Below are 24,756 nucleotides of genomic sequence, written 5' to 3' on the forward strand. Positions count from 1 at the left end.
AATATTTTGCCCACGATTAGAAATTCAGCAGATTTTTTTTTAAACCTTCTGCGAGACATTAAAATAGAGTCGTTTGAATACCAACTGACCTTGAGACTAGTCACCCGCCATACGACTTTATTCCTCCACACTCCCTCCACTTTTTTTTTTTTAGGTTTACTGTGCGGTCTAAGTTACTCGACTTCAAAGTCCTCTTTGATATGTATTTCCTGTATCGTCAGAGCCCAAATGGCTGACCCCCAGAGACTCCTTCTGATGAAAGGCTCCAGAGAGCAGTGGATCTATAAGCCACACTTCATTAAGATTAGATCTCACTTTATGGACAGTATTATGCACAAAGGAGCTTCGGTGCCATGATGGGTTTTTGTTCTTTCACAGATACACAACCAGAGGACACCAGCGTGAGGTTCTCCGCTGTGCATTAAAGTGCTGGGCTGCCACCTAACGGTTCGGCTTCATTGTCTGCGTGTGGCATGAAGATTATTACACTGTAAAAAATAAAACTCATTTTGAGGAAATTTGTTTTTGCAGATTTTTTGGTAAAATACATGAAAATAACCATAAAATAACAAAATCTGACTCTTAATTTGAAAATCTAATGTGGAATAACATGAAAAATCTGTAAATGTGAATAAACATAAAATGTCATTTTTTGCAGACATTTTTTTTACTCATAAAAATACTTTGACTGCACGAAGTTGGTTTTTTACATAGAAAATGTTACACGCAGGTTTAACACTGTAATAACATGTAATTAATTAAGTAAAATTAAAGCCAACTGACAGTAAAAGAAGCATTTTTTAAAGTCTTTGAAAGACTCTGTGAGAAAGAAAGTTGATAAAATGAGCTAGCAAACTGGTGAGCGACGTCACCGTGAAGACACCGCTTGACTTTGACGCATAAGATGGCACCGTGACTAAGACAGCCCTCTATTCCCATCATGCATTGTGCTCAGCAGTTTGTCAAGTTTGTTTAGAGCATCGTTATACAGGTAATTGTCATTTTGTGTTGGTTTGTAGTTGTTACCAAAAGTGAAGTAGGTGTCACATCAGCTGTAAATCACAATTATATCTGTTGTTCCACCGTTGAGAACTGTTTTCTGCGACAGCAGTGTGATTTGCTGGAAAAGGCAGATAGTGAAATGTTAGCGGTGAGGTAATATAGGCTGGTAGTTTGGTCAAGTGTTACAACAATATTATTATTACACTTCGTTACCAGACATGCAGCAGTACTTACAGACTTTTCACATGAAATAATATAATAAAACACAACTAATAGAAGAAGAAGAAGAGGAGGAGGAAGAAGAAGACATACTATTGAAGATACACACACATGCACAAACAGGACCTATGCTTTAGCAGTTTGGGGTCCGGTGCCTTGCTCGAGGGCACATTGGCAGTGTCCCTCTGGTCCTCAAGCCAAGTCCTCACGGACTAAGCTACTGCCGCCCCAATAATAACAGAACTCTTCTACAATTTTGAGCTTATTTATTTGTATTATAACCGTGTTTGACCATATCTAAAGGTGATTTCATTGTTTTTATGTGTAAGACTGTATTTTAAATTACAGTAAATCACTGTTATCTTACAATATATATTTTTTTTTAACCCTGCTGCCAGAATATTACCGTTTTGCACCATTCCCTAATCGGCGTTGGATTTTTATTCGAAGCACAACTGCAGACATTTATAGTAAATCCACTGCAGGAACCGAACCCCAGCAGTGCTGTTACAGTATTTTACACACTGATTTACAAAGCTACGCTCACAAAGTTGAGTTTAATTAGACTCAGAACATGTAGCGGTGAACACAAACAGAGGACTTTAGTGGTCTTTGTGGCCTAACCACATACATCCTTGGGGCTACAGGTCCACACCAGCATCAGTATGATTTGTGGGTGTGACACGTTTTGTCTGCAGCGAGATAACAAGAATAAATGAGCGGCAGGCGAGGAGGCTCCAAACACAAAGTCTTGAATTAAAGAGCCGCAGACGGAGGTGTTTTTATTCACGTCAGCCTCTTACGTCTTCACATTGGTCCCCTCGGTTCAAACACTGAGAGTGATTGGCACCGCAATCACCGGAGAGTTTCCTGGCACCAAATCCGACTGTTTGTAAATGCAGAGCACAGTCAGAGATTCATATTCATACGCTGAATTTCAAGTGTCACCTACTCAGAGAATTCAGACTCAGAGCGCACTCCTCCTGGCACTCTGGCCGTGGAGGTGCATCAAAGCATCCAAATAATTACACCGGTAGCCATATGACATCAAGATGGTTAAGCTTTTGCAACGAGCCACCGCTCTGTGCTCAGTGCGGATAAAAACAACTCTTCCTCAGGGCAAAAAACGCATATGACATGTTTTCATCTCCCCGTTTATCTGCCAGTAGAAGCTTTTCTGCCAAATGACTTTTATTTTATTTTATTTAGTTTATTTCCCAAGGCCCTTTCTATTTACATTACTGAGAGATGTATTTTAGCACTCTGTCCTGTCTGTAGCTGTATGTTGCCATTGGTCTCCATTATAAATAATATGTGGCTACACAAAAAGATAGGAACCATTCGCAGATTTAATTCAGATAAAACTGTCAGCAGCTCAGGGAGGCATCCAAAGTTTTTGTTTTTAAAAACACTAAAACAGACTTACGGGACATTACAGGGAAACGCTGTATGAGTCAGAGACAGATGTAATGTCATCCCACAGAGGCTGTGATTTCTCGGTTACAGTAGGCGACACAACAACAAGACAAAACACAGACAGTACCAATCAATACGAATATGCACAATGTGTTTTAACACCAGAACCGCTCAGAGGAAGACGGCAAAATATCATCGAAAGAGACACATCCTCATGCCAAACGACATATATGCCCGTTCCTAAAACAACACGCCTGTTTCATGCTCCAGTCTGCAGCAGGATGATCACACACATGATACCAACACATCATCGCTGGTGTCAACTTCCCCCCTCTCGTCCCAGGAGTCCCTTCCCTTTCGCTCAACATACAGTATAAGTAGCTGACTGTAACCCCACTCATGCTGCTAATTGCACTCTCATGGCTGTGTTTGTCCAAATGTAAAAAGCCTTAGTAACCAGAGCCAGTTACGCTCCATACGCTCCAGCTCCTCTGTACTGTATGTTACATCCTGCACAGCAGCGCTCTGAGCTCTCGAGAGCCTCTACAGCTCTAACCTGTATGCACTGCTGCACCAGTTCACACAGTCATAATTACTTTTACTTGTGTGCCTTATCATGCCTTTACAAAAAAAAGAAGCTGCTTTATTCAAGAGCCACACGTGTCTGCACTTATGGCAACAGCCATCGCAGTGAGGCTCACTCAGTTGACTTCCTACCTGCAGACAATTATTTCTTCGTATCACAAGTTTTAAGACAATTTTACGTTTTCTAACTTGTTTCCTGAACAGAAGTCTGAACACTGAGCGAAGCCAGGGTCAAAATCCTCGTTTCATTTCGCAGAGTTAAATGTTTTCACAGGAGGGATGTTAGATATCTCTTCTTATTACCTCATAAAACACAAAATACTGTCAACAGCCTTAAAACAAACAATTCTCGCCGTGTTTTAGGAATGATAAATAAATAAACTCTGGCACGTTTGGTGAATCTAAGTGCTGCTAAAGTGGAAATTTCTTGCTCATTCATGTGTAACCTTTATTTATTGATCCGGCAGCGTACTCCAGGGCTGTGGGTAATAAGCCGGCTACAGAGAGTCTCTGTTAACTTTCCTTCAGCTTTCTTTTAATCAACACCAAAACGGCACGACAGTAAACATCCAACTGGGTGTTCACAACACTCTCCTGCACCTGCTACTCTGCACTGTTACACCTAAACCTGTCCCCTGCAAACACAGCAGGTAGGAACCAATATTCTTTCCAAGCAATTAAGTACAAAATAATGTTGTGTGACTAGTTCCTTCCTAAATAATGCAATTTACCAGTGTACTTACATAACAATATAATAAAATAATAATAAAATGATATTTTATGTTTGCATATGCAAATGAGGGCATCTAATTAAATATGCACTTATTTGCATAATTATCCCAAACGCAAACACACACCTAAATGTGTATGGTGGACACCTTCTTTCCACTAGTCTGCAAAGAGACATGTTATTGAAGCAACATCTCAAAAAATGAACCAGAGCATGAAAGAGTTGACTCTCCAGAATAAAAGTCCCTGCACGTTTATTACAGTCAGTGCGGTGATTCTCATGCAGGTGTGAAAATTCAACTTCCACCGCTGGAAGACAATAAAACAGCTCCACGCTGTAAATAAAAAGCAGGAGCAAACATCCTGTAGCAGCATCTCATTACTGTGCTCATTACTGTTCACCTCAGTGCGCCTCATTGTCCACAAGAGGTCAGACATTAACAGCACAAGTCATAAATAGTGCACTAAATACCCCTGCGTCCTTACTCCAAACACAGCAGCTGTGAGCCGAGGCCAGGCAGAGCGCACTGCTTTTCTCCCCCTTTTTCTTTTTTTTTTAAATGAGAATCAGTTTTAATGTGGAGTAAACATTTAATGTTCCCAGTCATATTTGAAGAAGTGGGTCGAGGTCATGGACATCCAGGCTCTCCATGCGTCCTCATCAGCAACATCTTCCCCGTGTGTGATCATTAAAATCGCTGAGTTTTCCAGTTTAGATGATAAATTCTGCTCATAGTTTGTTTTTCAGTGCAGCAGCAGCTCGACTTGTCCCTGTGTAGTTCTCATAAGTCAGAGCCTTCAGTGGCTCCACTTGACTGAAAAGTGGTTGTCACGCCTTCTCTGCTGGAGGAGGCAGGTTCATACCGTCACTCGATCTCGTGTCTCGGATACAAACGCGTGGCCCCGCACTCACCGAAGCTGTATGTTTGTTAGTAGTTGCGCAACCAAACAGTTCAGTAAAATTCAGCCCCTGTTCTGAAGGTGCAATGGCAAAAGAAAACTTCCTCTTCTTCTGTGGTGATTTTAACCTCAACTGAGCTCGCGTTTAAAATTTTTATTTTTTTTTCTACCTTTCTCAAGCCCTTGGATTATCTGAGTGCCAAGGTCTCAAAAGGGGAAGCGCGCGGTCAGTGGTGCCGGCGGACTGACTTTTTTTTCCCAAGCAGGAATGGCCACTGCAAGGCTTGATTACGTCGCTCCGTGGTGGACATACTGGCTGCACAATTTCCCCCACTTCAATTTCTTCTTCCAGCCGATCGACAACACTTTCAAGCCGGAGGAGGCGAGCTATCAGCAGGTTGGTAACTGCGCCCGTGCGTAAAAGCGCACGTAGCTTTCACAAGAATCTCAGCGGAGAGGGAGTCATTTTGGGGGCCACTGGCTTTCAAATACAAGTTTAAAGCAAAGGATTCAAAAAGCACTATTAAACTAAAAGTATTTTTTTAGGCGAACTCCTGTGTTGAGTGAGAAAACCTCTATTTTTCTTGCCACTGTTTCTGAGGTGTATCCATCAGATGCTGCCCCAGTGTCAGGAAGTAGGACCCTGTGTACTGCAGCTCTCACATGATAACACATGACCTGTATTAACTGAGCTATGAAATATTCCAGGTCCTAAACAACCATGTACTCTATCTATATGTGTGCTTGTGAGTGTGTGTGTGTGCACACTGCTTAGAGACACACAACACATCCTTTGTTTACCAGCCTCATCATCACTCCAACTATACTTTTAATGCAGTCTTCAGTATTCATAACAGCAGGAAGTTAAAAAAAAAGGAAAGTAATAAAGGATCCCTCTGGATGACTGCTCATTCTGACACTGTAAACAACACTCTCCCTGCAGGAGACGACGTTGTGTGTTCTGCTCTCTTCTGTGTCCTTTCATGAGAAATTGTATTGCATGTCTTTAAAAAACGAGGAAACAATTTTTCCCGGTGCTCTTTTTTCAAATCGTGTATTTTAGTTTTGGCACATTTTTACGGTCATTTGAGGCCGTGTTCTGCGCAGGAAGTGTCCCAAACTGTCATGTTTATTGATGGGGGGGCTGACTGTGTGCAGCAGGACCAAAGTCATTATAGATAAAATAGACTGTGTGATGGGAAAAAAATATATTGGAAGCTCATGCCCGCTTGTTGCCACAGTTTTTCAATCTGCACTCCATCACTTCATTATTATACCTTCATGTGATGGACTTCATTTTCTCTTCAGTACGTCTGAGTCTTTTCTTCCAATCTGGACTTGATTTATGATGTTTGATTTGTCCACAGAACAAGTTGAGAGTTTTCCCTCACACAGGATATTGCAGCACATTAAAACTCACATGATATCACAGCAACATATTTTGACAGGCGTAAACTTAACTGAAAGTCTCTAATGAAGTTCATATGAGCAAATTAGTCGACGCCGCTTTATCGTGTTTACTCCGACAACACAGAGGCATTGTGTTTTATGTGTTGCAGGACAGAAAAAACTGTTTTCCAAATCCAATTCTTAAAAATTGTGGAAAGTAACTTAATATACTGATCTCATTTTGAGCTTGGAGAGACTTCTGGGCTACCTGTCACAATAAGACAACCCCCTTTTCTGAATGTGTTTGTGTGTTCCTGTGTACATTCATGTGGCGCCGCTTGCTCCAGGTCATTTATGAACACAGAGGCTATTGCCAGGGAAGCTCCCAGATGTGACCTGCGTCCTTCAGCGCTCCTCCGTGTATCAAGGTCCATCTGTGCCGTTGGATCCCAGCAGTGTCACAGAGGCTCAGCTGAGCACCACTCTGCTGGCTTCACAGGGACTTTAGGGCCGCTCCTGTTCTCCCTTTTGATTTCCCGAGGCTTGTTGTTTACTGTTTAATTAAATTAGACAGGCACCATTCTTAAGCCAACATCCTTTTTGGGAAAAGGATGAAAGATCAATGACCTTCCGCTCGCTGACCTCAGACAGTGTATTTGTTTTCCGTCCCTCTTTCTTCCTCCTCTCTCTCTCTCATGCATCCCTTCGCCTTGTTATGGAGCTGCAGCCGGTGGAAATTGAAGTGCCTGCATGTCTAATTACAAAACAATGGAGTGGAAAATTAGGAGGAGAGAGTGGAACTAGCAGCGCTGTGCGTATGAAAGGCCTGAGATGTAGTGACAGAGAATCTAACCAGGGCTGAAAACCACCGTAAAACTCTGCACGCCGCCACTCTTGGCTCATCAACAGTGTCCTCAAAAACCAATGATTAGCACATCATTGGATTAAGGTTTTGGCCTGGTTGCCTGTTAAGGAAGGGCAGCACAGCGGGAAGTGTTGCTGTATTGACCTATTTTATTGAAACTGGGTAGAGTGCTGGCTGTATATCACACTGTGCAGTAACGTTTAAAGGGACAGTTCACTCCCCAAATCAAAAATAGGCACCATTTTTTGATGTGAGCTTCTGAGTTTTGGAGATATCAGGTGTGGAGATGTCTGCCTTCTCAGCTTGTGGTTGCTCAAAGTGCCAAAAAACACATTTGAAAACCTCAACGGTGATGTCACTTTCCACAAATCATGACCCGGTTAACTGGTTACCGAATTACACGGCAGCTGTAGCACAGCGGAGAAAGGAAGCGTGCGTCTTCTAATGCACGAGAGGATAACAGAGGAAGCTAACGTCACAGCTCGACTAAGGAGGACGCCATTAATCGTTACACCCTGTCAAGCCTCTCGTCTGTGAGTCGATGCACACTTCCTTCTGCAAGGCGAAACAGTTGGCAGGTGTAGTTTGGCAGAAAGAAAATGGAAAAGAGATTACCGGCCTGGCTGATTATCAGCATTTTTCTATTATCTGCGTCTTCTGTGTCTGATAAAATAGATTAAATTAACAAAACGTTACTTTGGCTCTGATGTGGCATCCTTCTTCTCTTTCTAGTTTACTACTCCTACAGTAGTAACAGCCCACTAACACTGAATAATCTGAATCTGCAAAGTGACTAGTAATGAAAGTTAGCAAATACATGCAGTCTAGCAGAAGTATAAAGTGGCAGAAAGTGGAAATACTCAAGGAAAGTACTTCAAAGTTACAGTGCTCGAGTAAATTGTTCTCAGTTACATTCCATTATGAGGTAATCGCTCTCCTTGATTACTCATAATCAGTTTTGTATTGGCCCTGGTCCTACATGAAACTGCTCACAGCAGCGTCTGTGGATTATCTTGAGTAACCGGGTCATGATTTCTGGAATGAGATGCTTTTTTTTTTTGGCACCACAAGCCGAGTGCCATCTAGTTCCATTATATATGAGAGAGGACATATTGTGATATCTCCAACTCACAAGAAAACAATCTCGATGAAGCACCGCAGGTAAGAGGAAGTATATTTATTATGATTCCTGGATGAACTGTCCCTTTCCGGTGTTCACTTGGGCATGATTGGTGTTTTCATGACACAGATGATTGTGTTTTATAAAGCAACAGACCGGTGAGACAGTGTTTTTCCTCAGCCTGCCTCAGCTTGACTGACGAACACACACAGAATATATACAAAGTAACACAGCACTGAAACAATAAACTTCACCGGGAGTTTAACGATTGAAAAATAAAGGACAGCGCTCCCAACAAACTGTTTATTCTTGCCAACACGGACGTTTCGGGCAAGACGGCCTTCCCCGGCGTGTCTTCTGGCAAAATCACAAAAATCAAATTATTATGTTTTCACGTTGACGCATATCAGACAACATATACACTGATACCGATATCTCTGTGATTGGCCAGTATCGGCCGACTGATGTTCGGGGTCGTCGGGGCTCAATCAGTAAAACTAAGAGTTAAATCGGAGACTCGGCGTTGCATAACTTGAAACAAAGTTTGAACAATGTAGGACGATGTTAGAATATGCAAACGAATATCATTTAAATTCAGCCACAGTGTCAATGTCGTCCAAATGGAATAATTAGTCACAGACACTGTAGTCTCTCTGCTTACTCAGCCAGACCCAGACTCTCTGAACTTGTGGGCATTAAAACTTAAGTGGGAAATTATTTGCAAGTAAAATCAAGGTCATGCTTTTTCTTTTGATTGTCTTTAACCGAAGAGCTCGATGTGTCGGGAGATTCGGATTGTTTGTGCAGCAGTGTAAACACTCGGGTTGGTTTTATGATGCTGCCGTGAAGACAAACAGATCAATTGATGCGTCTGCTGCCTTGAGACAGCTTACGCAGCGAGAAAATAAGCTACAGAAAGACCGTGTTTGCTCAATAAAACGGACAGGCTGTAAGAAAATAAACAGGATTTTAAGCTGATTGTTGTTTAATGCAGGAAACGTTCCCCCGACTATAATCTGATGTAAATAAACAAATTCCATTTTTTGTCTGCCTCGGAGGATATAGGCTGCTGCCAATTCTCTATTTCTTTACGATTGTAGAGATAAGCGCTGGAATAAAATATATTCTGAGGATTTTTCTCATGAAAAGTCTGCATACAGTCGTCATAAACAGACTCGGTTTCAACACGGCGTTTCTCCGTATCACTGTTTTCTCTTCACCCTTCAGGCTTTAAATATTTTTCTACGCTCAGAAATCACAAGACTGAATGAAAGCCAGTGTGTCACATGATGCTCCCCTCCCACAGCTTCAGATCATTTCTGTTTTTTCCCTCTGAGCCTTCTGCAGTCCAACTTCTGCTGTGGCAGAAAAAAAAAAAAAATCAAGCTTCTCAGTGGGAGCTCCTCGTCACCCAGAACCACCCACTGCTTTGTTTTCTATCCCCTTTGCAGTAGGCAGCAGTCGGCGGTGATAATGCTGATCAATGGCCAGCTGCACATATCTTTACACACGAGTGTGGTTTGATGCTGGTGGGTTGTTTTCACTCAGTGCTGTCAAGCTTTCGGGGCGGCGGGGTCAGCCAGCCTGACAGCTAAAGACCACACAGCAGCAGCAGCAGCAGCCTCCTTTAAAGATATCTGTGGATGTGCTGCATGTTTTAACTGAACTTGTTCTTCAAAATAAAATGGTTTCTTGGCTCTAACTGCATTTTTTAATGCACCTTTTTCCTTCTCTCCTGCCTCAGTCGCTGATATTTCTAGCATGTGTCGGAGCCGTGGGTCTGGGTCTGAGCCTGCTGGTTCTGACCGTGTACCTGGTCTGCCTGTGTTGCTGCTGCAAGGACATAGACGAAGACACCAAAAGGCCCGAGACCTGCTGCGTCACCTGGGTCGCGATCATCACAGGTCTCATCATGTGGTGAGTCCGAAAGGTTAAACGGCTACACAGGTTATTATAAGAATCCAGAGATATCATCGCCTGAATATCCCAAGATGTGATCCAAATATGATGTGAGAGCACAGTGATCCATGAGAGCCACAGAGTTTGTGTTTGAAGAATATCCAACTCCCAGTATGGGACCAATCTGGAGCTCATGTCATCCCAGATACTTTGGAAATGACCAGATATGACGCATCTTAACAAAACTCAGAAACGGTTCATCTTCTTCCAGGGAATCTCAGAGATAACCGATCAAAACATTTCTGGATTCTGACCCTTTTCACACTGTTTTTAATCTTTAAATTGTCAGAAAAAAGGTGAAAGTGGCAATTAGTGTTTCCCCAAAGCCCGAGACGACGTCCTCAAATGTCTTGTTTTTGGAGAGAAACCAGAAAATATCCACTTTTAACAAACTGGAATCAGAGAATTTAGACTTTATTTGTCATAAAAAATTACTCAAACGTAGATTAATTTAAGAAATGACGATGAATCGATTGATCATTGCAGCTCTACGTGTGCTGGCCTTAACCAATAAGCCCACACATGGACATTAATGAACTAAAAGACGTGTTTTTCGTTTGGGAAGATACAGTCATTGAACATCATTGTTAATGTTGCTCCGGACCAGGGTTGGGAGGGTTACTTTAAAAATGTATTCCGATACAGTTACTTGAATACTTGATTACTTTTGGATTAACTCAACACCAAACACATGCAAATGCACATGCAAAAGACGAGAGAAAAGAAACATCAATACGATGACCTTCATTAGATGGTGATGCACTTCCTTTTCTTGATCCCACTTTTTACTGAATATATCTGTAATCTAATTACATCTTATTTTTCTGTAACATTACCGGAATACAGATACTTTTATTGGTATCATAATCAGGTAATCCCGTTGAATGTATTCAGTTACTGCCCACGCCTTACCCAAAAAGTGACTTCTTCACCAAGCCCTCGTGGCTGATCGGGTTAAGTATTGATATGATTTCCTCTCAAAACAAACCTGGTTAGTTTTAGGAAAACATGATTTGCGTTAAAAGAAACACAACGTTATCCACGTGTTTGAAAGGATAACTTCTCCCATGTGTGTTCTTTTACGGTCTCGTCCCTCGAGTTGCTGATTTATGACATAAAAAAAAAACTTTGTCAGTTTTCTGACTGGAAATCTTCGGCCTCCTCGAATCAAGCACGCGGCTGTCAGATGAAATTATGCTCCGATTCAAATATGAGTCAACTGACTTGGCTCCATCTGCTGTTTATTCCAATACAAAGTTTTCAGATTTGTTTACTTTGTGCAGCTCTGAAACCTGCGTTTTAAAACAAGGTCCAGCTCTTTCTCTCCAACGGACACAATTAAGGCTCGTTAAGCTGGCATGTTTTCTGACAGGCCGCATCATCGTCAGCGGGGCCCCTGCTCAGCTGACCGGGAGGTGATCAGACCTCTAAATCCCTCAGCTGACTGCACCCCGCCAAAACTTTGACCGCTGATTGCCCAGCTCGGTCCATTGAAACACTGACTGCTGCAGCCTCGCGTTCTGGCCTTGTGATTATTGTAATTAAACAAAAATGCTCGCTACATTGCATTTGTTGTTTCATATTTTAGTGTACTTTCTAGCTGCTAAAACATGACGGTTATGACCAGATGACCGTAACTTTCTCGGTCATGTTTGTTTTCAGGGGTAGATGAATGAAGTGTGGGCTGCAGGAACTCGTCTGTTCAAGGTGAAGCTTTAATTCAGACGCAGAGCAGTTCAATGAATAATAAAGATGATCAGCATGTTCTGAACAGGCACCGCGCTAGACTTTAATCTAAGTCTAAGATTATTACATTTGGTTGGAGCACAAACAAACAGGGATCTTCCAAAGAAAATCCCGGAGCCTCTGCCACATATTATTCATATTGTCCTTTAGAGAAATGATCCCGACAGAAACAAAAAGAGACAGATAAATCTCATAAAAAAAGGCGTGATTGAATTTGCCGACAAACCCGCTCAAACTTGTGACATTTATCTAAGTGTTGGGCATTAACTTTGTAACTTTGTTAGCTCTCTGTGTCCAAACCGAGCCGCTGCCGCAGCACACAAGGCCCGTTGTCAAAGTTAAGTGACTGGGCATGATGCTGTTTAGCAGGGGAAGCTCTGCTCGCCGCTCTCTGCACAGAGCGCTCGTCTCTCTCTGTAGAAGCTTGTTCCAGCTGACGTTAGTACTGTATGTTCAGCTCGACAAATAAACTACCGCGTACAGCATCCAATAATATAATCTAGCATGACGTTGAACACACAGTCGTTACATCACAGGCTAGGTTTAGAACATTTTTACTTGTACTTAGTAATAACAGCATTTGTGACTGAGAAGTTTTTCCTTTTGACATGTTTTTTAGTGTTTAAAGCAACATTATGTAACTCTTTTGCCTTAAAATAACAGCTTCTAAATCATGTTGACGCTTCAGCATCTTGTAATAGTGTGAATGGTGTCTTTATCACTTGTTTCTGCTCTATGTAACTTCAGTGAGAGGGTTGGATCACGGCGTTATATACATGTTTACTTCAACATACAAGTTCTCAACATATCATTGATATGATGTTATAAGTTTTGTTTGTAGTCAGCACCAACATTAGCTCTGACAAACTGTTACAGACCTGGTATTTTTATTTACGACAGTGATGTTGCACGCAAAAACTGTTGGGGGCACTAAATGGCACAAAATGTCAGAAATGGCCAGAACTAACATTATAAACAGGGTGTAAATAAACAACAGTGCCAATGTCCTGTCTTGCAGAGCTGCCTCCTGAAGTTAGCATGCTAACCAGCTAGCTAACCGATGATAGTCCGATAGCCCCGTAGTTTCAGCTGGGAGGCGTAAAAAGCGATGAGTTCCTTACTTAGTCTGTTAAGTGAACAAAATAAACTCAAAGGAGACATTTTACACCTGTTTGACTTACTAAACAGAAAAATCCAACCGTGAACCATTCACAGGTAAGATGTGAAAATATTCCGACTCTACATGTCGTACCTCCGCCTGCCATGTCCTGTCGTCCCTGAAGTCATAGTCTTGGTCAGAGCCGCTGTAAATCACCTCTGTACTTTATCCCCTGATGTCGAACTGATCTCAGTCGGTCTTGGAGGCTGCGTTCAGTCTCACTCAGACTGCATCCTCCAGCTGAGCCGGGCCTTGTCGCCAGTGACTCCCCTTTGTGATCCGAGTTCCCGGTCCAGACAAAAAACTCTAGGGCCACTGGCTCCGGCTAACTTAGCCACGAGCTCATTAGCTAACAGTAGCTAGCTACGGCCAAGGATAGCTAGTGCCCAATTCTGGCTGTATTCTACAGATTACACCTTTAAGTATATTAAATATCAGATGTTTAAAGGCTTTTACCACTTTCAATAATTTAACACAATTACTTTTACATAACTATGACTTTAAAAATGTGCTTGTGACATAACTCAGATGTTGTTTATGCAAGTCTGGAACAAAGACGGCTTGTACACGAGCACAAAGAGATGCACATAAAACTGTCTTGTATGAAAGAGACTACATATTTTTGTTCTTTTCATTATGTTGAGTCATGAGGCTTTTATTGGCTAAAATGAGAAGAGATGTACTTTCATCTCAATGGGAGAAAAAGATCTAATTATTTATCATGATCACCCCATTCACTTTATTTCCGGCTTTAATTCGGCGTGGTTTTTCGAGAAGAATGACATTACTCTGCAGAAACTCGCGATGTAAGAGCGGCTGCACCTTGCCAAATGATTATTTCTGACCTCAGGAGAATGAGTGGAGTAAATTGAGGTTAAAGATAGAAAACAAATCTAATATTCTAAAAGTCCTTCCTGCCTGTGTCGCTCTCTATTAACCCTGACACAATTTATTAAAGCAGCTATACACTGAATCTCCACAGAATCAAGGCATTTATCTGCTATTACGTGTTCATCCTGGCCATTTATTCAGCTCATAACATGTTCTGAATACTAAAAGGTACATTCGCCCAAAGTCCTGCAAGTGATAGAGGGAATAAAAGACACTAATTATCCTGGCGTGCATATATGTTTGAGTCCTGTTTGTTTTGTTGGTTTCCACACCTCGAGCTGCTGTAAACGGCCTATTTCACAGCCACGGAAACGCACTTAAATGCTTCCCTGGAGGCTAATAGCGTCCTGTGTCATTACTGTTTCATTACTGTGTCATTAGTGGGGTCTTTTACTGTCGCTGACATATCGCTAGGTTGGCCACAGGGTAATGAGGAGCTCATTATCCAGGCCGCCACGTATGAACTGGAACACAAATATCTCCAGAAGTGTCAAGTAAAATTGTTCGGTTTTTCCTTAAGTGGTCAGATCGAGTCATTTTTATGAAAACACCCATGCTGTTTGGGTTGTAAGGTTGACTGTAATTGTATATTTTTTTTCCATTCAGAGTGGCCTCGGTGCCTTTCATCATAACCAGAGGGAAGTAGTTCAGTGGAGGGGACACAGGCAGCGGTTTTCATTATGCTTACAAGGTTACAGTGAAAGGATGACGGCGATCGCAAAAAGAGAGACACGCATGCTGTGACATGCAACACACACACACTCTGACAGGCTGTATTAAAGGGCGATTACGGGATTTTGTTGTCCAGTAGGTTGCCTTGGCCAGCGGCAGCAACGCAGGCTGGCGATGGCAGCGACGCAATCCTTCGGGCGACTTCAACCGTCTCAGCACGTCCAGTAAAAATGCTTGTTTTTGCCACTGACAGCCTCGGATTGTCTTTTGAAGTGTCTAACCATATTACAGAAAGGATCCCTGCAGAGACAAACCGTTTTGTTTTACCAGAAACAGCTGCTGCTTCGTTCCCTGCCAGAGCCACAAGACTCCATTTGCAGAAAACGTTAATTTCATTATCGAAAATTCAAAATCAAAAGGAATAAAATAAAAAAAAAACACACCAAAGCCATCATGTTTTAGTCCAACAATCACCAGTTCTTCTTTCTGTCAAAAGAAATACTTTGTTTACTAGAGTTTCTGGCTCTACACTCACTCTTTCCCCCACTGCTTCCCCTTTTAATGATAAAATAAAGTCGAACTCCACACATCCTGTCTTTGCACTTAAAAAACCTTCTTCTTCTTCCTCGTCTCGCTGTGGAGGATGACAGTGTTTACCTGTGTCTACCTGCTCGGCTGTGTGTGATTTCTGCAGCACGGATGGTGTTAAAAGTCCTCGTCAGATGAGTCACCGTGAGAGCAAACTAGGACTTAGTTTGCTTTTTCTTGTACTCGCGGTGTCCCAGAAATCAGCAGTCCTGCTCTGACTCTCTCTCGCTATCTGAAGAGTGATGGATGAGCTCCCTCCTCTGTCTCTGGAAACTGTCCTTAACCGGGGTTCAGAGTGTCACCAACCTGCCTCCTTCGTGCAGAGTGACCTTATTGCAATCAAGTTTGATGAAATTGTGTCGTTGCTCATGTCTCGCAGACTTGTTAGCAGCGGCGGTATACAGACTTGGGGGGTTAGGACACCAATCCTTCCTATTACAGAGGCTCAGGCGCCGTCTCAGGCTTCAGGCAGGGATCCTGTGTATTCCACTCGGATACATTTTCAGATGTCGGGCAGAATTCTGATGCGGTGATAGCCCGAGAACGGGATGAGAAATTCAAAGTTACTGCGGGAAATGGAGGTGATATATGTGTAAACTCGGAGTCTGTGTGTCAGAGGAAAGGGTAAGCAAACTGATGGGTGCAATAAAGGGTGGAGGCAGTGGATCTTTATGAAGAAATATGACAAATATAAGTTTTGTCTTCTTGACATATCAGCTTCGTATCATATCACAGCGATCCAGCCCACACAGCGGCCGGGAGAAAGAGATGAGTGGCATCGAGGATAATTATTATTATTATTATTATTATTATTTTGGCCAGACTTCATTGAGACATCTGACAAACACTCGTGTGATGAAAAAGATGAAAATGACTCCGAGCAGCCTTCGTGTATTCATGAATTTGTCGGGAAATGTTTCAGATTATTCACATTCACATTATTAATTTTTATAATTCTAAAAAATCAGTCAGGGTTGATTTGCAGACACCTGTGATTACTGGATACTAACAGCAGGTGCAGCTTAACACTACAGGGTTTTTTTTTTTCATCAGAAGTAAATCCAACATTAGAGCTATGATTGGCTTTTTTCAATCGTTCTCGGAGCGACTGCGATCTGATTTCATGCTGCACGTGGCACGAGTCTGCGAACAGCAGGCCGCGGTAAAAAAAAAAAAAGGAGTTGGAGGTGTGGAGCCTGGTGCCTGCAGCTCTTCACAGTGGCAGCTCCTTCCTCCTCCATTACTCCCTGCAGTTTTTTCAAACCGATCTGCTGTCAACAAATACAGAAAAAAAATGACCGTTGTCTTGTTTTGCAGACACATTTTTTGTTTAATAGTAGCGATGAGTGCTAATCGGGTTGACGGAAACATTGCACTTCCCATGACAACTGCGTGAAGGGAAGGTTTGATTTGCATGAACAGTAACGTAAAGGTCCGGCGTGCAGGATTTGCAGATTGCAACCAACTAAACACCCCTCGCAAACAAAAAAACAATTAATAGGCCCTCTCTAGAGCCACTGCTTGGTTTGTCCATTCTGGGCTGCTGTAGAAACATGGCAGGGAGTGGACCCTCTGCCTCTCTTGAATTATCATATTAAGAATATTATATTGCCAGTGGTTCTGCCTAAATCCTACACACCTTTAATACAGCGCCACAGACGCCCAGCTCCTAATACTGCAAATATATAAACGTTGCAATATTTTCATCAGTGCACCAGAGGCTCACTCACCATTGTGTTACCTCATTTGGTGATAGATAATGACTGAACAGACATTTATTTGAATGAAAATCTTAATAAAATTCTAATAAATTAAAACTTAACAGTCCATAATTAAGAGTTCAGGGTTCCAGTAAAGCAAACAAAGAAAAACAGACAATATAAATACTTTACTGGTGTGACACAAAGTTCCCCTGCAGCTACAACATCTCCCCTTTTTGTAAAATATGAACAACGTCTCTTTATCTGCTCTGTCCTCTAATAACACGCAGTCAACAAGTACAGTTATTAAAAAAAGACAAACAAACAGGGAATTAATTGGCATCCTTTATTTATTTATTTGATTTATTTTCATTAATCTGATTTGTCTCCCTCTTTCTCCCACAGTTCTGCTGTAGGAGTGGGTTTCTATGGAAACAGTGAGACCAACGATGGGGTGTACCAGCTGACCTACTCGCTCTACAATGCCAATCACACATTGGGTGGCATCAACAATCTGGTGAGAGAAGGCAGCCAAGCTCCCTCTGTTTTAATCCGCGCTCGCATCAGCATTATCTGTATCAGTTACAAGAGAGAGTCGGTGTTAGCACCGTTCGAAATATGAGCAGTTTCTGCTCCTTAGATTCAATTCCCGAACATTTTTATGGCTCATGATGTCACAAAGCATGATTTTTAATGGTGCACCCCACTTGGAAACATGATTTCAGAGCTGGCAGACACCAGCACCCCCCCGTCCTCCTCTATTAATGGGGTTGTGCATCTGTCTCAAAGCAACACCTCCCCGTGGGGGGTCTCTGTATCCGCTTTTGTCACAGTGAAGGAATTGAGGCGACTGCTGCCTCAGGATTTGTAAATAGGGATCCTTTTTCCATACAACTCCTGACCTGCATTCAGGAAAGTTATTCGGAAAAGGCTTAGGAGGGAAGGGGAGGAGGGAATAGGAAAAGAGGAAGGAGAGCAAGGGGAGTGAGAACAAGGCCCTGCAAGAAGCAATAATCACAATGAGGAAGAAGAGGATTAACTCCCATCTGCGGTGCATTAATGGATGTTAAGCCTCTCCTCCTCTCTCCATCTCTCAGCCTCGCTATCTCTTGCTGTGTGTTTGTGTGCATGTCGCCATCGCACATCCACTTAAAAGGCCCTCACGTGCACGCACACATATTGTGTTAATGTGCGGACACAAACAGATTTTGTGGGGTGCTCTCTGCTGAATATGACTGTGTATGAGGAGAGAGAGCAGATTTTGGATTTAATCCGTTTGTAGCTCACACACATTGATTTGGGTCACGATGGATAAAAGGATACTTATGATATGTACACTTTGAGTCCCGTGATAAATCCGACGATCATCGAGCTTATGATGTTCAGTTTTTGTTGAAAGGGATTTAGAAAAGGTGTTGATCCCAACTTTATTGTTAGCTAACGTCTTTAATTTAAATGTGGTGGGCAAGAACATGCAAACTACATCCTCCAGAGCGACCGTGAAGTTGATTGAGGCCATCATGTTGACGCTGCAGTCGTTGCATTACATTTTTGTCAAGGTTTCAATACATACCTCAGTTCTGGGTTCAGTATCGTGGGCGAAAAGGCAACAAAAATGGCTTGATTTCTTTTCATTTATTTGCAACAGACTGGTGCGAGTTACAGTTTGTTCCAACTGAGACAGCAGGTTCAGCCTTTAGTGCATTAGGCAGTCAAAATTGAACATACTCGATCATAGTTGATATTTTTTATGCAGCGCTGTTAAAAAAAAAACAAATGTTAATGTGAAGTAAATGCCAGTTACTTCAGAAAAATGTCTTCTTCTGTCTGCTTTTAAATCTCATGGCTGCTTAAAGGAGGAGAAGTGGTTGGACTGTGATTGACACATCTGGGGCAGGCTGTCTATCAGCATTAGCATGTTCAGTGTGTTTCCACTCATATATAACCACAGTGACACATTGGCTTGTATGCAATCCATCACTACATCCAAAAAAATCTTTCAAAACAGCGCTCGGGACATCTCTACCTGTGTTTACGGTTACAGAAAATTGATAGTTTTGACCAGAAGTTAGGACATAACCAATAACGAGACATTGGGACAAAAAAAAACAGATATTTCTGATGGGAAGTTGGGACATCTCCAGTCGTGTTCGTGCCAATAAAACTGTGTGAATTTAATGAGACCTCTAGACACCTCCAGCTGTGTTTGTGGCGACAAAAACAGGTATATAAAAGCCAAAACATGATGTTTTCCCAACCCTAACCAATTCAACCCACAGAAAGTTGCAACACGTCCTTGGGTGTGCACAAACATACACTGCCAACATTTATTCTGGCGATTGGGTCGTTTACACACCGAGTACCACTGACATTTTGATCTCAGCCGCGCACCTGTAAAGTTTTAGGACTGCGTCTCGCAAGGACACAACAGACACAAGTACACAAAACCACCTCAGTTGTACTCACATGTAACCATTCATTCATGTCCACAGTACACAGAAGGGAACAGTACAAGGACACAAATATCAGAAGTGCTGTTGAATACATTCACAACATCATCGACTGGTAGCATATTTCTTCACAATACGAAACACTTACTGCACACAGCTGACTCACAAGGTGAAAGCAGCACCAGCCACACTGTTCCAACACCTTTCTAAAGCAGTTTCAACTAGAAAACTTAAGGATTATAACCTTCATAAAGGCGGCATACATCTCAGCGCTGTTGTATTGGACCGCATTAGTTTCACCTCAGCGTGTAACAAATAACCTGGTAGAAGGCTGCAGTCTGCAGCTCTGCAATTTCTTTGGTGCTGGAGGAAGTAAATGGATTCAACATTGATGATTTCACATCCTTCGCTGCCGACTCTCTCTGCAGCATCTCGGTATTGATTTGGTGCCGTGGCATGATGTATGCTGTAGCTGCATGAGAAACATAGATGTTCCCCCGGGGGGGAAGACAAAAAGGCTTTCTCACTTGCGAGATCATGGCTTGATGTAATGTACTCAACTTACAGAGCTGATGAGTTGGCCGGCTGTGCGTCCCATAAAGGCTAAAGCTGCCTTAGCCTGGCTTTAGTCAGACTGAGAGAGTGATTTCTCCGCTGATCTTTATTGGTTTAGCAAATCCTTTTCCTCGGCCCTTCATGTGTCTTTCCATTAACTCGCTCCAAAAGTAATCGCTTCGGTAGTTTGCTTTCGTCTTAAATACTTTTTTTCTTTGTTGTATTTCACACACTGGGTTCATTTGTCCGGTAAAGTAGGAACAAGAGCGGCCCAAATATCTCCTGCGAGGGTTGGTTGATTTACAGCAGCAGCTGTTTGGCTCCACTGATGGCTTGTTAGGGCTGTTTTTCTCGTCCTCACTCCGGCGAGGGCATCGCCATGCGTCATCGAGGGAGAGGTTTGATGATGGGGAGGATCACTCTGTTCGCAGCCATTGAAGGATTTGGATTGTTCACACGGATTCTTTATTTCAGCTTTATTTTCAGCGTTCAGCTCATGATATTAAGAGCTCTTCGGTGCAGCCTGGAAATAATGGATGAGAAAACATGGCAATCACACTTTATCAGAATGTCTTGCTTCCAACTCACAACTGCAGCTACACTTTTATATATAGCTCTTCCTCTCGGAGAAAAAGCAGTCTTGTGATGCTCGGAACAAAATGATTACTACTTTCTGCGCCGTACATCAGTTCCCCTGAACGTCTCCCCTCAGTGTCCTATTTCTCAATGTATGTCCTCGCTCGGCTTTAAACCCCAGTCATCATATATATTGTTTTATTGTCACGGATAATACGGTAAATCTTAGATATATATAAAATCACTGAAGGCATCGAGCAGAGCTGCTCAGCTGGCGTGTGAACCAGCACATGTGGAGCTGTGGGCCTCGAATCAGTCTCGTCTAACAGGCGCGTCCAAATATCGAGAAGCCTCCTTGTGACCCGCTTTCAGTCAAAAAGTGAGCTTAAATCCATTTTAAGAGGAAGACGGGACGGTCCAGATTAGGGAAATGTGGATCACCCACAGCAGCCGGCTGATGGATCCCATTTCTCACACTCAGGCGTTACAGGCTCGCAGATAAGATTGGGGGCCGTTATGGAAGGAGCTGTGAGAGATGATGAACATGGAGGTGGGGAGTGAGAGCAGTTTACTGGCAATCACATACTCCCCCCTGGGAGAGCCGGAGTGGAGGATGGGCCCGGTATCTTCTTCGCCTCATCTCCACTTCATGGATACTCTTTCTGGGGGTCTTGCTGGGAAACCATCAGAAGGATCCACTCAGTAGAATTTAATCAAGACTGTTTGAAATGTTACAGAGTCGAGGAGGATGAGATAGGTTGTTTTTTTTTTATCTTTATCGTGGTGAGTTTTCACGGCGTGGGAATGAACAGTCTTACTCAGAGCAGGTTTTGCTCGAATGTCTTAAAGAAGTCGTGGCGGGAAGATGAGCGGAGCTGCTGCAAACTGCTTCTGATTACAATTACAGAAAGCTACATCTGTTCAGAATTAGCGGAGCCTCCTACTCACTTTAATGTTGAATATACTGTTTTCTAGCAAAGTCATGGTGGCGTGGGTGGTGCATGTGTGCCCTCGCTGGAACGACATGCTCTGGACAGAAAATTGCAGATGTTTTATCTGGAATCTACAACCATGAAGGGACGGTTCACCCTCGAGTCAAAAATACACATTATCGTGACATGCAGAGTTTTGGTCTCATCTTTGAAACTCAACAACAATGTCCCTTTGCAGAAATCATGACCTGGTTACTGAAGATAATCCACAGATCTTTGTTTTGAGCAGTTTAATGTAGGAACTATTTTCTTTCTGTTTCACTGTGCAGAAGGAAGAAGGAATCTGGGTTGCACAGACGAGAGGCTTGCTAACATAGCAGAGGACAAAGCCTCGTGAGTAATGCACTTTAGAAGAGCAGGTCAATATCGCTCTTATATCTGTTAAACATGAGGCTGCAGGCGGGATCTGGTTAGCTTAGCTTAGCACCAAGACTGGAAACAGTTAGCCAGTTGGAAACAGTTTTGATAAGTGAGCTTTAGAGATGCTGGTAGGTTGATTTAGTTCCCTTTTGATTATTTAAGCCTTTATTCTAGAAAAGTTCAAAACATTGTGAAAATTGTTCACCACATTTCCTCAGAGCCCAAAGTGACGTCTTCAACAAGGAAAAGCAGCGAATCATCTTAAAGATACAGTATGTGACGATAACAGGACTGAGGATTTTTCTAGTGAAATCCAGATAATGTGACGTTTAATGCCCCTCGCCTCTCTTCTGGATCCTCGGCACCAACCAGTCTGCAACACTAGCTATCATTAGCTTCGAAGGTTGTTGACCCAGTAAAAGGAGAAGATCATTTTTTATAAGTTGCATTACAATTCGTTCACACATAACTGATGAATACGTGTTGATTGCTCCACAGTTTCACATGTTGTAAACTAACTTTTAATGTGGCAGCAGGTTTCAAGCCCATAACTATTTTGATTCTGATGGCAGGGTCGCCCTTTTGTCTATGTTTTCAGAGTGGAATGCACCTTTAACCACGTGTTTTTGTGAAATATCTGTTTAAGTGTGTCAAGCTATCGAGCGTGCGATTTCTCAATGAAACGAGGCTTCGGCGGAGAAACAATTTCCCCGCCGTCAGCGCCCGCCGGAGCTAGAATTGACCCGTTGGTGGCTCCGCTGATGCTGTAAAAGTGCAGCCGTTTACTGCACACGTTGTTCTTCTTCAAACAGAAAAGTAAAATGTATTTACTCAGCTCCGCCGAGCCTCCTCCCACTCTGTTCTTCTCTATCAAAGACCCCTGTGATAGCAGGTCTCCCCGGTATTGTTATCAGTATTCTACACTAACATTGTTTACCTGAATATAACACATGGTTGAGAAGGAAAGTTAATCTTTTCTCGAGGGAGTGCTCCTTTGCTTCTTTCACCTCTCTCTGTATTTTCAATCTTCTTTTTATGAATATCTGTATTTTTATGAATTTATTTATGTTCCTGTTCCTTCTGACCCTGTTTTCTCATTGACTCCTCTTCACCTCCCTCTTTTTATCCTGACACCTTCTATTTCCTATATTTCTTTCATTTCCATTATTCCTATCTTTATTTTTACTTCTTGCAGGTTGCAGGATCTCTGGGCGACGCGGAAACTGGACTCAAGCGGCACCTGGAGCGTCTGGATGAGATCTTCTCCACGAGCGCCGACTACCTCAAAACTCTGCGCTTCATGCAGCTGATGGTCACCAACGTCGTCCGCGAGCTGACGGCTCTGCCCGACATCAGCAAAGCCAACGTGGACTTGGCAGCCATCGCCGACCAAACGGCCTTCGTCGAGTATTACAGGTGGGTGGAGTCTTAGTTACTCCCCCCGGGGTGATTGACGTTATTTCATCAGTGTGTGTTTGAAGTAAACATGCCGCTCAGAATGGGGCTATAAGTGATCCGGACCAGACACACAGCAGATGGGATTTTATTGATCTCCCCTGCGGAACAGAGACCGGAAAAGCTATTTTTCCTGATTGCTAAATAAATGAAAGCTGAAATTGAGCTTATTGCCCACTGTGCAGTTTGAGCCGTAATGCTCACCGCTCACACAGAATGTTAAGTGTGGCAGAGTGGCTATTAGACCATAAATGAGCCTTCATACCCGCACACCACTGCTCACATTGATTGCAATAATTACTTTGATGTGGTTCTCTCTTTCAGAAGTGTGTTCTTTTTCAAAAACAGAAAAAAAAAGCAGTATCGAAAGCTGGAATCCAATAAACAGAGAAGAAAAAAGAAATGGTATCCTATCGACAGCGAAAACAGTCCGAATGAATAAAATATCCAGCATTAATTCAGAAGCAGGGTGCTAATTTATGAGGCTCCGGCGGCTGGCTGCTCCAAACTGTGAGTGTAATTTGATAGCTTCTGTAGTTTTATTTTTATTTTCCAAGCGCATAAAACTTCACAGTGCTGTAACGCTGTGGATTTCACATTTGCAACCTGTTCACTTGCGTAAGAGTAAAGAGCAATTTGCACTAAATTGGAAGGAGAGACTAACAGAAGATGGATTTAAAGTCGTCCGGTGCCTTTAAAAAAAAAAAAAGAAAGATTGGTTTTATATCCATCATGGACGTAAAGTTCATCAGTGAAGCGGAAGCTCGTCTGGATGTATGAAAACGTTCTGTATATCTGAAGTTGATGTCATCTCGTCACTTTCATCCCATAACTCCCGTCTGTCCCAGTAGGTTGCTGGTTAATTGCGAAGTGTAAAACTCATTCTGCAACATGTTAAACGCTCAAGTGCTGTTAATTCCTCAGCTGTCGCTCGTTCACGCGACACTTCCTGTTTCTGTTGGACATGAAATTAGTGTTAACTCCATACACCATTCATTGCACATGTGACATGTCAGCTGAGACCCTCACATGGTCGAGTTTAAGTTAAAAAAACACATGCACGTCTCTGTCTTGCAGCAGGATGATTAACAGCAGAGTTTATTGCTTTGTTTACTCGTTATGAGGCTCATCTCCTCCCGTGTCTGTGGAAAGTTGTGTTAGTCATCCAGCCTCCTGGATGTGGACCGAACAAGACAGGCAGCCGAAAAGATAACCTCCAGTCTGCTCACCATGTTCACTGAGGGTTTGGGTTTTTCCTTTCCGATCAATGATTCAAAACTTCTGCAGTAAATCCATTCAGACATGTCCTGGTTGGGTTCAGCTGCTTAAATAATGGTCATGTATTTATATTTTCCATGATTGTGGAACCTCATTGGTACCAGCCACATAAATATATGATTGTTTGTCATCGAGATCCATGAATTATTC

General features: G+C 42.6%; 1 protein-coding gene across 1 annotated transcript in view; it reads left to right on the forward strand.

The window, feature by feature from the left end:
• Positions 1–4,913: 4,913 nt before the first annotated feature.
• Positions 4,914–24,756, forward strand: part of LOC141019643 (protein tweety homolog 2-like) — a 33,939-nt gene continuing 14,096 nt past the window's right edge. The window contains exons 1-4 of the mRNA XM_073494625.1: positions 4,914–5,248; positions 9,970–10,142; positions 17,346–17,457; positions 23,069–23,289. Coding sequence (XP_073350726.1) covers positions 5,120–5,248; positions 9,970–10,142; positions 17,346–17,457; positions 23,069–23,289 — 635 coding nt within the window. The 5' untranslated portion in view covers positions 4,914–5,119. The remainder of the gene's footprint in view (positions 5,249–9,969; positions 10,143–17,345; positions 17,458–23,068; positions 23,290–24,756) is intronic.

The sequence above is a fragment of the Pagrus major genome, chromosome 23, assembly GCF_040436345.1.
Source record: "Pagrus major chromosome 23, Pma_NU_1.0".
Classification (NCBI taxonomy): Eukaryota; Metazoa; Chordata; class Actinopteri; order Spariformes; family Sparidae; genus Pagrus; species Pagrus major.